General features: G+C 38.5%; 1 protein-coding gene across 3 annotated transcripts in view; it reads right to left on the minus strand.

Moving 5' to 3' along the window:
• Positions 1-1939: 1939 nt before the first annotated feature.
• Positions 1940-15546, minus strand: part of LOC115224499 — a 69419-nt gene continuing 55812 nt past the window's right edge. For all 3 annotated transcript variants that reach the window (XM_036513214.1, XM_029795408.2, XM_036513213.1), the window contains exons 32-40: positions 14914-15001; positions 12768-13422; positions 12170-12255; positions 9939-10028; positions 8176-8301; positions 6798-6868; positions 4912-5029; positions 3968-4032; positions 1940-2302 (exon numbers count right to left, since the gene is read on the minus strand). In XM_036513214.1, coding sequence (XP_036369107.1) covers positions 2128-2302; positions 3968-4032; positions 4912-5029; positions 6798-6868; positions 8176-8301; positions 9939-10028; positions 12170-12255; positions 12768-13422; positions 14914-15001 — 1474 coding nt within the window. In that variant the 3' untranslated portion in view covers positions 1940-2127. The remainder of the gene's footprint in view (positions 2303-3967; positions 4033-4911; positions 5030-6797; positions 6869-8175; positions 8302-9938; positions 10029-12169; positions 12256-12767; positions 13423-14913; positions 15002-15546) is intronic.

The following is a 15546-nucleotide window of genomic DNA, read 5'->3' on the forward strand; positions in this document are numbered from 1 at the left end:
GAAGAAGTCTTCCTTTGGCACTTTCTCTATTATCAGGCCATATGGTAAGCCAGCTAGCTGGTCTTTTGCTCTTTAATTCTTTTACTTGTTTCAATCATTCCACTGAAGCCATGCTGGACCCCAGCCTAGAAGGGTTTAGTTGAAACAAATCAAGACAGACACTTATTCTTTATTCTAGAAGTGATGGAGACAAACGAACCAACACTGGCAGTCATGTGGTGGAGGGGACTTCGTACACACGCACAAAACAGACTTCCATGCAGTTACTGTCTATCAAATCCACTCACAGGGCTTCAATTGGCCTAGGGTTATAGCAGCAGACACTTATCCAAGATGCCATGTGGAGGAACTGAATTCAATACCACATGATTACAAAGAGAATTTCTTAACCATACAGCCAGGCCTGCACCTATATATATATATATATATATATATATAATATATATATATATATACTCTTTTACTTGTTTCAGTCATTTGACTGCGGCAATGCTGGAGCACTGCCTTTAGTCGAGCAAATCGACCCCGGGACTTATTCTTTGTAAGCCCAGTACTTATTCTATCGGTCTCTTTTTGCCGAACCGCTAAGTGACGTAAACACACCAGCATCGGTTGTCAAGCAAAGCTAGGGGGACAAACACAGACACACAACCTCCCCCCCATATATATATCATCATCATCATCATTTAGTGTCCGCTTTCGCTAAATGATGATGATGATGATGATGATATATATATGGGGGGGGAGGTTGTGTGTCTGTGTTTGTCCCCCTAGCATATATATATACATATATATGACAGGCTTCTTTCATTTTCCGTCTACCAAATCCACTCACAAGGCATTGGTCGGCCCGGGGCTATAGCAGAAGACACTTGCCCAAGATGCCACGCAGTGGGACTGAACCCGGAACCATGTGGTTGGTTAGCAAGCTACTTACCACGCAGCCACTCCTGCACCTATATATATATATATATATATATATATATATATATATATACATGTCTTTTACTTGTTGCAATCACACACAAACACGACAGGAATACCTATTTATTTTAAATTTATTTTAACACCTGGAGTTGTGCGTGTTTGGTTTCAAAATTAATTTTGTTGGAGGATTTTTTTCAAATAGTTACTAAAAGCAAAATTTTTTTATTAAAAGTAAACCCTTCAAGGCTGGGCCCCAGCATGGCTTCAGTTCAATAATTGAAACAAGCATAAGGATAAAAGTACAGAAGACTAGTTAGCTGGTTTGCCATATAAGCTAGACAACAGAGAGAAAGCGCCAAAGGAAGAATTCTTCCCATATCTCTTCACCTCTGTTCTGGACGGACTCAGTTTTGGCTGGGAAAGACACAGCGAGTGCTCCAGCATGGCCGCAGTCAAATGACAAATAAAAGAATATCAAAAAAAATAAAATGTTATTCATTATTGCTCTTACTATTATTATTATTATTATTATTATTATTATTACTTTTTTATTAAGGCTGTGAGCTGGCAGAATCGTTAACACACCTGGCGAAATGCTTAGTCTGTTATCTGTCTGTATATTCTGAGTCACGTCCTGCAAAGGTCAACTTGGCGTTTCATGCTCTCAGGGTTGATAAATTAAGTACCAGTTATGCACTGGGGTCAATGTAATTGACCAGTCTCCTCCCCAAAAATTTCAGGCCTTGTACCTTTAGCAGAAAGGATTATAATTATTATTTCTATTATTATTATTACTTAAGTACCAGTTATGCACTGGGGTCAATGTAATTGACCAGTCTCCTCCCCAAAAATTTCAGGCCTTGTACCTTTAGCAGAAAGGATTATAACTATTATTTCTATTATTATTATTATTATTATTATTAATATTATTATTATTATTATTATTACTTAATAATTAAAGAAATAATTTATTAAAGGAAATCATTATTATAAATACAATGAGGATTAAAGATTCTTTGAATTTTCTTTGTTTTGTTCAATGTTTTTTTTCTTTCTTTTCCTGTTATTGCAACAGCAGCAGCTGTTGTTGATGTTGTTGTTGTTGTTGTGACCTTTATTGTTTAAAGCAGATGAAAATAGCTGCACCAGCTGGAGCAGTGCAGTTACTAGGGCAGTGTCGTTGCAACAGCAGCCACCGTTCTATGCTGTTGTTGTTGTTATTGCTGTTGTTGTCGACATTGATAGTGTTCCCACGCCGACCCCAAACAACAGCAAAGCCAGGGATTCAGTGCCCGAAGAGAAGACCATTCGTCTTTGTACGAACCCTTGACACGTTGGTGTAAAATAGACGGGCAGCTTCACGAGCTTTTTCGAGCTGGAAAATAGTGAAAGAAAAAAAAAAAAAAAAAAAAACAATCATTGGACTGTGGCCATACTGGAGTAGCATTTTCAAGTCAACCATACCAACTATACCAATACTTGTTCCAGTCTGGCTCTTGTAAACACAAACATTTTTCTTATGCTCCGATACACACAAACTCTTATATCACTAGCTGACCACGTGCCATCAATAATGACAGCTAATTGTAGTATTTTATATATAAATAAGGTACATAATAATCACACAAATATTCACATACTTCCCTTGTACACACGCACACATATACACATACATACACAGAGCTGAAATGCTGATTCTCTTTTCACCCCTTCCTTCCTTTCTCTCACTCTCTCTCAGTCAGGGCTATTACTCTCACTACTTTTCCTTCACTGAATTACTATTTTCTCTCCTCCTCTGCGTCCAACATGATTCTGGACAAATATATATACATATACAAATATATAACCCCTTCGTTACCAATCCGGTTGAAACCGGCTCTGGCTCTGAGTACAAATGTGTTGTTTTCATAAGTTCTGTATTAATATCTTCCACCAAACCTTAGTCACAATTTATGTTCCTAACACTAGCTGAATGATAACTAAGTTATTTTACTAAATTCTTTGTTATATTTAACCCTTTTGATACCAACCTGACTGAAACCGGCTCTGGCTCTGTAGTACAAATGTCTTGTTTTCATAAGTTTTGAATTAAAATCTTCCACCAAACCTTAGTCACAATTTATGTTCCTAACACCAGCTGAATGATAACTATGTTATTTTACTAAATTCTTTGTTATATTTAACCCTTTTGATACCAACCTGGCTGAAACCGGCTCTGGCTCTGTAGTACAAATGTCTTGTTTTCATAAGTTTTGAATTAAAATCTTCCACCAAACCTTAGTCACAATTTATGTTCCTAACACCAGCTGAATGATAACTATGTTATTTTACTAAATTCTTTGTTATATTTAACCCTTTTGATACCAACCTGGCTGAAACCGGCTCTGGCTCTGTAGTACAAATGTCTTGTTTTCATAAGTTTTGAATTAAAATCTTCCACCAAACCTTAGTCACAATTTATATTCCTAACACTAGCTGAATGATAACTAAGCTATTTTACTAAATTCTTTGTTATATTTAAAGTAATTGAAAGAAATACAGAGCTTCTCAAAATAAATACAGTAACGAAAGGGTTAATGTCGTTATCCACCAATACAAAGAGAAACAATTATTAAGTTTGCAAATAAAGGGTCCCAACTCTAGTATGAAATACACACATTCAGGAATAAATTAGGACGACAATGAGGAAGGTGGAGGTGTGTGTTTGGGTGGGGGGGTGCAAATTGATCAAAACACGGAAATAATGAATAATTATGATCAGATAATGAATTCATTCATATCACTGCAACCAGCACTACCACCCCTACAGGTACCATCAGCACGACCACCCCTACAGGTATCATCAGCACGACCACCTCCACCACGACTATCACTACAGCTACTACTATTGATGATGATAACCAATGTTAATAATGAAAATTTCTAGTTTTGGCCCAGTATATGACTGGTTTGCAATTTCACCCCAGGAGGATAGATACACAGCATTGAACCCAGGAAGATATGAAATACGACAATAAAGATTGAATCTAGAGTCACTTACTTAATGGTAAATGATTTCACATTGGCAGAGAAAGGAGAATCACTATCTTCGTCAGATATAGCAACCTGCAGCAGAATGGGTGAAGAGAGAGAAAAATATACAATAGATTAATATGGTGTGTGTGAGTACATATATAAATATATGTACGTGCAAGAAAATTTGCTTTTACATGATTCAAATACACGGATTACATTTTATATAAAAAGAAAAATTATAAATTACTAGCAGTATCACCCGGCGTTGCTCAGGTTTGTAAGGGAAATAACTATATAAGCATTTTTAGAGATGTAAAGTATGATAGCCATCTCAAAGGGGGGTGTTACTGTAACTTTTTACATTCTGAGATTTAATAATACATTTTTAGAGAGTTACTTCCCTCATATAATAGCGAAAAAAATGCATTCAAATGGAAAAAAATGGTAAATTTTTTTTTAAATCGTAGACTCATCGTAGAAGCGCGCTAATACCCAGAAGGGCTCGATATGAATCACGACTATAAGATACCCGGTTTTGGTTACACTGCACCGCAAAATGTGTGAGTAGTTAGGAATCTAAATCGTAGGAGACAGACACACAACTAGACTTTTATATATAAAGATTAGAATAACAATTGTGAAAACAAGAAACAAAAATTAAATTAAAATTAATTGAATGCCTCTAAGACTAAAAATATTCTTTTTGAAATGAGTAGAATGGTAAACTAATAGTAATGGCAAATCTACATAAACATTCAATCCAACCATGACATATTCTAAGGACTATGATTCGATTCACTTACCACACATCTGTAGTTATTTTTATGTATAGCTTAACAAAAGCTATACTACCACCTGAACTTCAAAAGCAGGTACCAGGATGTTCTAAACCGGATACAAGACCCTGCTCGTAAGTCGGTAACACCAGGGTTTTAGCAGAAAGTCTGTTAGTGAAAGAGGGATGCTTACCTTTATAGATTGCTGGCTGCGGTTCTTGATAATAACTTTTGTTTTTAGTGTTTCACCCAGATGGCAGGGATAAAATGCCATAACATTTGACTTCACCTCCAAACTCGAGTTGGTGTTACTGAAAGATATCGGTGTTAAACAATTAGTAACAAACGTATGACAGAGAACATAACAGGGTATAACATTACATTATGTCCCTTTAATCATATATATATACAGTAATGCCTCCCTATACGGGTTAACCCTTTTGTTACCGTATTTCTGTTGAGATGCTCTGGGTTTCTTTCAATTACTTTAAATATAACAAAGAATTTAATAAAATAACTTAGCTGTCATTCAGCTAGTGTTAGGAACATAAATTGTGACTAAGGTTTGGTGGAAGATTTTAATTCAAAACTTATGAAAACAAGACATTTGTACTACAGAGCCAGAGCTGGTTTCAGCCAGGTTGGTAACGAAAGGGTTAAATATAACAAGGAATTTAATAAAATAACTTAGTTATCATTAAGCTAGTGTTAGGAACATAAATTGTGACTAAGGTTTGGTGGAAGATTTTAATTCAGAACTTATGAAAACAAGACATTTGTACTACAGAGCCAGAGCCAGTTTCAGCCGGGTTGGTAACGAAAGGGTTAATTTGTTCCCGGAGACTGCTCATAAAGCAAAAACTTATAAAGTAGAGCAATAATTTCCCATAATAACAACACTATAAATTGTAATTTGTTCTCAGAAAAATATTTTACCAATAAAATTTATAATACTCATAAATAAATAGCAATAAGACAACAGTAGAATGTAAAAAGTATCTTATGTAAAGTAAAAAGAATGTCAATAACACTTAGATTAAGTCACCTCAAATATACAGAAACTGGATTAACCCTTTCGATACCAACCTGGCTGACACTGCCTCTGGCTCTGTAGTACAAATGTCTTGTTTTCAAAAGTTTTGAATCAAAATTTATGTTCCTACCACTAGCTTAATGATAACTAAGCAATTTTACTAAATTTTTTGTTATATTTAACCCATTTGATACCAACCTGGCTGAAACTGCCTCTTCTTCTGTAGTACAAATGTCTTGTTAAAAATCTTCCACAAAACCTTAGTCACAATTTATGTTCCTAACACTAGCTTAATGATAACTAGGTTATTTTATTAAATTCCTTGTTATATTTAACCCTTTTGATACCAACCTGCCTGAAACTGCCTCTGGCTCTGTAGTACAAATGTCTTGTTTTCGTAAGTTTTGAATTAATTGAAAGAAACAAAGAGCATCTCAAAATAAATGCAGTAATGAAAGGGTTAAGCTCAAAACCAGCCATGTACCAAAGTATGTGACCAATACACAGTTTATGAGCTTCACATACAAAAACAATCATACATTTGAAAAACAAAGAAATTCCATTTGGTTTTTGAGGCTCCATTGTACTGTCTGTTGACTACTGTTGCAAATACAATAAGAATTCTTTTGAAAAAGAAAACCCAATGCAATATTTCTAAACAATAGAAATGGTTTGTTTGGAGCAAAAAGTAACCATTTTAAAAAAAAATAATCATCATCATCATCATTTAGCATCCGCTTTCCATGCTGGCATGGGTTGGACATCATCATCCTCATCATTTAGCGTCCACTTTCCATGCTAGCATGGGTTGGACGATTCGACTGGGGTCTGGGAAGCCAGAAGGCTGCACCAGGCCCAGTCTGATCTGGCAGTGTTTCTACAGTTAGATGCCCTTCCTAACGCCAACCACTCTGTGAGTGTAGTGGGTGCTTTTTACGTGCCAGACGGGGCTGGCAAACGGCCACGGTCGGATGGTGTTTTTTATGTACCACCGGCACAAAAAAAAAAAGAAACAAAAAATATAATTGTAAACTGCTGTGACTTACTTCAATGACGGCATGAACATTTCTGCAGTTGAAGAGGCGATCTTTGGATTGAGGACATCGTTGTCGAGAAACTAAAGAGAAGGAATAGTTATAGATATTATAACTACAGAAATAGTACAGAACTGGAGAAAAGAACTCGTTCTAAGTTAAAAGAATCACAAACAGCTGAGGTGATAAAGGGCAAGGAGGGGGGAGTCAGGCTTTTGGAATGGTTCTCAGCCAAGTTTATTTAACTGAAATATTTGGGAAACATTATATTTAACTGAGGCTTCATAGCTTCAGAGAAGAATATATCAAAGCAGAAAAGACAGCCAACTAAAAGTAAGGGCAAGGTGTGTATTCTCTTGGAAAGTTACATATACGCAAGAGTGGCTGTGTGGTAAGTAGCTTGCTAACCAACCACATGGTTCCAGGTTCAGTGCCTTCTGCTATAGCTCCAGGCCGACCAATGCCTTGTGAGTGGATTTGGTAGACGGAAACTGAAAGAAGCCTGTCGTATATATGTATATATATGTGTGTGTGTGTGTGTGTGTGTGTTTGTCCCCCTAGCATTGCTTGACAACCGATGCTGGTGTGTTTACGTCCCCGTCACTTAGCGGTTCGGCAAAAGAGACCGATAGAATAAGTACTGGGCTTACAAAGAATAAGTCCCGGGGTCGATTTGCTTGACTAAAGGCGGTGCTCCAGCATGGCTGCAGTCAAATGACAAACGAGTAAAAGAGTATACAAATAAAAATATGAAAATATGATGTAATCAATTGTTGTCCCCTCTGTGTGTAGCCCCTTGTGGGTAGTAAAGAAATAGGTTGTCTTTACAGCCAGAGGCAAAAGACTGGGTGAGTTGGCCAATAGTAATGCAACTGGGATAAATTGTAGGAAGATGAGTGAGAGAGGAATGAGGGAGAACAAAAGCAGCGAAAGATGGGGAGGGAGAGAGAGGAAAAGGAGAAGCAAAGGAAGGAGAGAGAAAGAGAGAACGTGAGAGTGAGAGAGAGAGAACATGAGAGTGAGAGAGAACATGAGAGTGAGAGAGAGAGAAAATGTGAGAACATGAGAGTGAGAGAGAGAGGTAGAAGTTGTAAAAAGATGAGTGAGAGAAGAATGAGGGGAACGAAAGCAACGAAAGATGGGGAGGAAGAGAGAGGAAAAAGAGAAGCAAAGGAAGGAGAGAGAGAAATAAAGAGAGTGAGTGAGTGAGGAGTGAGTGAGTGAGTGAGTGAGGAGTGAGTGAGTGATGAGTGAGTGAGTGAGTGAGTGAGTGAGTGAGTGAGTGAGTGAGTGAGTGATGAGTGAGTGAGTGATGAGTGAGTGATGAGTGAGTGAGTGATGAGTGAGTGAGTGTGAGAGAGAGAGAGAGAGAGTTGTACAGTGTACTTACAGCCTGGAGTGTGAATGGGTGAGTTAAGCAAGTATCATCAGAGGTGGAGGTGAATTTGAGGAGACAGTTTTGGTGACAGACAAAAGTACAATCCAGAAACACTTGTGGGTAAAATATTATTGGGACCTGAAAGATGAAGGAGGAGAAATATTTTAGACATTGGTGTTGAAGTCAGCATCATTATAATCGATGGAGTCACAGCAACACTCCACCAGACACTACCAGCACTAGCATCACCACCACAACCATTATCATCATCATCATCATCACTAACACAATTATTGCTACCACAACACTCACCCAATCTGTACAACTAATAATACCACCATAACATCCACCAGTACCATCATCACCTTCAGCAGTAGCACCACCAACAACCAACACCACCATCAACTCCCATCATCACCATCACCACCATCACCATTACCACCATCACCACCATCACCACTACCACCATCATCACCACCACAACCACCATCATCAACACCACAACCACCATCATCAACACCACCACTACCAAAGTTCCAACTATAGCTAATGTAGTCCAATATCGTTGTAAAATAAACTTGATGGATAGGGGTGAAATGTCTTTGACAAGAGGTCTCCCAGATCAAAGCTGACCCAGGGCTAAGCAACAACAATCTTTTCTACAGTTATCTTCCACCTTCATGAAAGGCCTGTCTGGAAGCCCCTAACCTTCTAAGTTCCTTTTACAGGGCTTAGAAAAACTGAAGGACTGCTGCAATAAATGTGTGAATTTGGGGACATAAACAAGGCCCACCACACTCTTCTAGTGGTAGGCGTTAAGAAGGGCATCCAGCCATAGAAACCAAGCCAAAATAGACTGGACCCTGGTGCAGCTTTCTTGTCTACCAGTTTGCACCCCGCTAGCACGGATGCCAGGCCCAAAATATTTTCAGTGTTTTATGCGCAAACCAGCTTGATGTGACCTCTCACTCCTACCCGACAATGTCCCTCTAAAAAGAAACAATCACAGCATTGAAAATCCTGAAGCTACACAATGTAATTAACACAGAACTAATTCAAAACAATGTGGAGCAATAGGAACTTCATTTGACAGAATAATCTGAATGCCAAAGGGTTAATTAAAAGCAAAATTATTTTTCTAAATTCTTCGTTATTTTCAAAAGTAACCGAAACAAAGTAGGCGCAGGAGTGGCTGTGTGGGAAGTAGCCTGTCTACCAACCACATGGTTCCAGGTTCAGTCCCACTGCGTGGCACCTTGGGCAAGTGTCTTCTACTATAGCCTCGGGCCGACCAAAGCCTTGTGAGTGGATTTGGTAGACGGAAACTGAAAGAAGCCCGTCGTATATATGTATATATATATATGTATATATATATATATATATATATATGTATGCGTGTGTGTGTTTGTGTGTCTGTGTTTGTCCCCCTAGCATTGGTTGACAACCGATGCTGGTGTGTTTATGTCCCCATCACTTAGCGGTTCGGCAAAAGAGACCGATAGAATAAGTACTGGGCTTACAAAAGAATAAGTTCTGGGGTCGAGTTGCTCGATTAAAGGCGGTGCTCCAGCATGGCCGCAGTCAAATGACTGAAACAAGTAAAAGAGTAAAAGAGAGTAAAGAGTAAAGTCAGTGCATGCCAACTTAATGATATTAATAGCCCCATCTCCACCCCTAACACACACACACACACACACACGCAATTGTTGCTTAGTTTAAGGGTCATGGATAGGAGCTACATGCTCCCACCGTTTTTGCACACAACAGTCACTTACTTGGTAGGTCTGTCCACTGAATAGTAACCCTGACAATTCAAATATTTTGAACATATCATATGATCTCATCACAGTCGTCTTGCCTTCATTCTGCAGATAAAGCAAAAATATTATAATAATAATATAATAATAATAATAATAATAATAATAATAATAATAGTAATCATCAAGAAATTAAAAAAATAGTGCTCATATCCTAAGGAAAAGATTGTCTATGCGATTCCGGAAAACATTTTAATCTGTAAACATTGTCAAAATTACTTTTAACCCTTTAGTGTTTAAACCGGCCAAATCCGGCCCAATATATTCTACATGTTTTATATTCAAACTGGTGATATCTAGCCTCTCACTCCTAACCTACAATGCCATTCTAAAAATAAACAATCACATCATTGAAACCTCAAAGATATAACATAATGCATGATTAATTCAAAACAATTTGAGGGAAAAAGTATTAGATTTAACAGAGTAATCTGAACACTAAAGGGTTAAATGTACCTAATAGCAAATACCTTTTACGGTCATCTTAATGGTCACACTACCATCTTACCATCGAATTACTTCGAGGCATTGCCCCAGCATGGTCACAGTCTAATGACAAACAAGTAAGAGATAAAGATGGTATATGCTGGCATCAGTTGTTAGTTGTCGGAGCACTGCATCCTTCAAAACTTCCATGCTTTCTGAGATTTGCCAACACTACACCTGATTTTTCTCCCCTCCATACACACACAAGCATGTATCTGACTCAAACATTGTTCGCTTCCCAGACATTTGTACATTAGTGCATGTGCTTTATATGCACTTTCTGACAAGTTGTGGTGCACCTGAGCACTGTATACAATAATTTCATTATTATTATTATTATTATTATAAACAATACACAAGTCTGCAATGACACCACTAAGGTTGTATAAAATTCAAATTATGTAATAAAAACATCATCATCATTAACATCCGTTTTCCATGCTGGTCTCTTTTGCCATACTGCTAAGTTACAAGGATATAAACACCTCAACATTGGTTGATAGGTGATGGTGAGAGGAAAAACACAGACACACTCATATATATATAGGCTTCTTTCAGTTTCTGTCTATCAAATCCACTCACAAGGCTTTGGTCAGCCCGAGACTATAGTAGAAAACACTCGCCCTAGGTGCCACACAGAGGAGCTGAACCCAGAACCATGTGATTGGGAAGCAAGCTTCTTACCACACAGCCACGGCTGCCCTTATATGCTACACCTGCGCCTGTATACTCTTTTACTTGTTTCAGTCATTTGACTGCGGCCATGCTGGAGCACCGTCTTTAGTCGAGCAACTCGACCCCGGGACTTATTCTTTTTGTAAGCCGAGTACTTATTCTATCGGTCTCTTTGCCGAACCGCTAAGTGACGGGGACGTAAACACACCAGCATCGGTTGTCAAGCAATGCTAGGGGAACAAATACAGACACACAACACACACACACACACACATATATATATATATATATATATATATATATACGACAGGCTTCTTTCAGTTTCCGTCTACCAAATCCACTCACAAGGCATTGGTCGGCCCGGGGCTATAGCAGAAGACACTTGCCCAAGATGCCATGCAGTGGGACTGAACCCAGAACCATGTGTTTGGTTAGCAAGCTACTTACCACACAGCCACTCCTACGCCTATGTGTATCATTGTAAAACCAGAAGCTGCAGTTTTCATCCAGGGAAAAATAAATCTTTCCATAGAGACATAGGCGTAGGAGTGGCTGTATGGTAAGTAGCTTGCTAACCAACCACATGGTTCTGGGTTCAGTCCCACTGCATGGCACCTTGGGCAAGTGTCTTCTACTATAGCCTCGGGCTGACCAAAGCCTTGTGAGTGGATTTGGTAGACGGAAACTGAAAGAAGCCCGTCGTATATATGTATATATATATGTATGTGTATATGTTTGTGTGTCTGTGTTTGTCCCCCCAACATCGCTTGACAACCGATGCTGGTGTGTTTACGTCCCCGTCACTTAGCAGTGCGGCAAAAGAGACCGATAGAATAAGTACTGGGCTTACAAAGAATAAGTGCCGGGGGGGGGCGAGTTGCTCGACTAAAGGCGGTGCTGCAGCATGGCCGCAGTCAACTGACTGAAACAAGTAAAAGTGTAAAAGAGTATAGGCACAAAACCAACCCTGTACACAAGTACGTGACCGATACGCAGTTCGTGAGCTTCACATGCGAAAACAATCTTACATTTGAAAAACAAGGAAATTCCATTTGGTTATCGAGGCTCCACTGTACTGTCTGTTGACCGTTGTTGGTGATTTCCAAATAATTACCTGAAAAAAAAAATAATATACGTTTTAGGAGAGATTTACATACATACACAAACATCACGACACACACTTCACACATACACACAGAATCATGCACAGCAGCATAAATATACAAACTTATACACACATGCATGTATACACATAGTATACACAGATCAAAACACGTGCATACATATATATACATATATATACATACATACATACAGACACAGGGAGCAACACACATTTGCAAGGTGATCAGCAGAATATATATATATATATATATATATATATATATATATGCACCAGGCTCCTTTGTTTGTTTTGGCACGGCTTCTACAGCTGGATGCCCTTCCTAACATGCCAACCACTCCACAGTGTATACAGGGTGCTTTTTTATGTGGCATCAGTGCTGATATCAATTCTGATTCTGCTGTGTGTATACACACACACACACACACACACACACAAAAAGAAGGGGTACTTATACACATATATATACATATATATATATATACAAACATTAGGGTACATACAAGCCAGTTTGGAGCTTTCCTCCAGATGAAATGCGATATTGTTCTCAGTGAGAGAAACGTTAAGTTGGGGCGACATTTTAGCAACATCACAAGAATAGGGATGTAATCCTGTTCCCACTTCAATGCCAGACCGATGCAGAGTCACTTTGTCTTTCTGGAAAGCTGAACCGTGAGAATTGAGGGTCTTGGGATATTCGGCACTAAGATTGGTTGAGGTCATAGAGCTGGAGGAAACGGTACTCTCAACATGCAGCTTGGTTGAAGAACTGCTAGATTTGGCAGTCAACAGACATTCAGAACTCAGCCTGGTCAAACTAACAGACTTAGAGGTCGCAGAACCAGCAGACAGCTTCGTTGAAGAGACAGATTTGGAGATGATAGGGCGTTCAGCACTAAGTTTGGTTGTACTGACAGACTTAGAGGTCGCAGGATGGTCGGCAGACAGTTTGGCTGAAGTGACCGGCTTGGAGGTTGCAGGATTCTTAGACGTCAGATTGGTTGAACTGTAAGATTTCGTAATCACAGAGTGTTTGCTACTCAGCTTGGTCGAACCTAGATTTGCTCGGTCGTCTGGGACATTCAGGGTTAGTGCCTGCAGTGGTGGTCGACCAGGACTAGTTTTAGGAACGACGGGGTTTGGTAAGACATGAAGTCGCTGAAATAGAGAAAGGTTGAAATAGTAACATACTAATGACAGGAAAGAGAGTAACATAGTGAATCCAAACACAATCAACGTTAACTGGAACAACAGCAACAACACAAGCAAAACAAAAATGTAAGATTGGCTATTTAAAGTGACTATATATTGACATATTGACTGTACAGTCATTATATGTGAATATGTGCATATGTGTACATATCATCATCTTTTAACCCTTTCGTTACTGTATTTATTTTGAGGATGTTCTGTGTTTCTTTCAATTAGTTTAAATATAACAAAGAATTTAGTAAAATAACTTAGTTATCATTCAGCTAGTGTTAGGAACATAAATTGCAACTAAGTTTTGGTGGAAGATTTTAATTCAAAACTTATGAAAACAAGACATTTGTACTACAGAGCCAGAGGTGGTTTCAGCTGGGTTGCCATCAAAAGGGTTAAATATATATATATATATATATATATATATATATATATATATATATATATGCGAGGGTGAGTCAAAATGTAATGCCAATTTGTTTAGGACAGGTATAATTACCAACACAGGAACATGTATCATACATCAAAATGAAGCTGGTCCTGTGAATCACATCCCTACTTCTCAACATAGTCACTCTTTCTCTCAATAGCAATGTTCCACGTTCGAATGAGAGCATGTATCCCTGCCCCGTAAAGTTCTGATGACTGTTCTTCGAGCCACTTCCTCATCAATGGAATCTCGAGCCCTCTTTCATGGCGCTAAAGAGATGATAGTCTGAAGACTCTAAATCTAGTGAGTGTGGAGGTAGTGAAGAAGTGGCTCAAAGAACAGTCAACAGAATTTTACGGGGCAGGGATACATACCAAACAGGCGCAGGAGTGGCTGTGTGGTAAGTAGCTTGCTTAACAACCACATGGTTCCGGGTTCAGTCCCACTGCGTGGCACCTTGGGCAAGTGTCTTCTACTATAGCCTCAGGCCGACCAAAGCCTTGTGAGTGGATTTGGTAGACGGAAACTGAAAGAAGCCCGTCGTGTGTGTATATATATATATATATATATATATGTGCGTGTATGTCTGTGTGCCTGTGTTTGTCCTCCTAGCATTGCTTGACAACCGATGCTGGTGTGTTTATGTCCCCCGTCAATTAGCGGTTCGGCAAAAGAGACCGATAGAATAAGTACCAGGCTTACAAAGAATAAGTCCCAGGGTCGAGTTGCTCGACTAAAGGCGGTGCTCCAGCATGGCCGCAGTCAAATGACTGAAACAAGTGAAAGAGAGAAAAGAGAGATACTCTCATTCAAAGGTGGAACATTACCATTGAGAGAAATGGTGACTATGCTGAGAAGTAGGGATGTGATCCACAGAGGATATGGTCTAACTCAATGGGATTTTCATTTTACATTTTTACATTCTAAATTCAGTCCAGGATGCTACACTCTCCACCATTCCCCACTCTCTATTTTGTTATTTCAACAACAACAACACAACAATAATGTTATCTTACTAAAACTTCATCTGCTGTTGTCACATAAATGTAGATTCCTTCAACACCAGGGGCTTCAGTACAGGAGACATGGACGGTTTCTACTTTACTGGAAAACAAAAAAAAAAATACATAAACATTATACAAGGGTTTCGTTTTGCAGCTGGAGAAAAATTTCTGAACAAGTGGATACTATCATTGTTAATAATAATAATAATAATAATAATAATAATCTTTTCTACTATAGGCACAAGGCCTGAAATTTGGAGGGAGGGGAGTAGTCGATCACTTGTTCAACTGGTACCTATTTCATTGAAGCCCGAAAGGATAAAAAGCAAAGTTGACCCAAGGTGCCATGCAGTGGGACTGAACCCGGAACCATGTGGTTAGTAAGCAAGCTACTTACCACACAGCCACTCCTACGCCTACATTTTGAAAACTATTTTTTTTTGGCATTTCCCATCGATATCATTCATTGATACTTCATACACATTTGTTTTTAAAACTATAGTTTCAAAAACAAATTAAATGTTTATTATTGCAATTGAATAGAAAAGGATATGCTTTTTTTTGGCTCAGTAATCCTTATTTGGGACTTTTCAAAAAATTTAACATAATTTCCAAAATAATTCACATTTTTTTTTTTTTTACTTG

This window comes from Octopus sinensis, linkage group LG25 (assembly GCF_006345805.1).
Source record: "Octopus sinensis linkage group LG25, ASM634580v1, whole genome shotgun sequence".
NCBI classification, from domain to species: domain Eukaryota; kingdom Metazoa; phylum Mollusca; class Cephalopoda; order Octopoda; family Octopodidae; genus Octopus; species Octopus sinensis.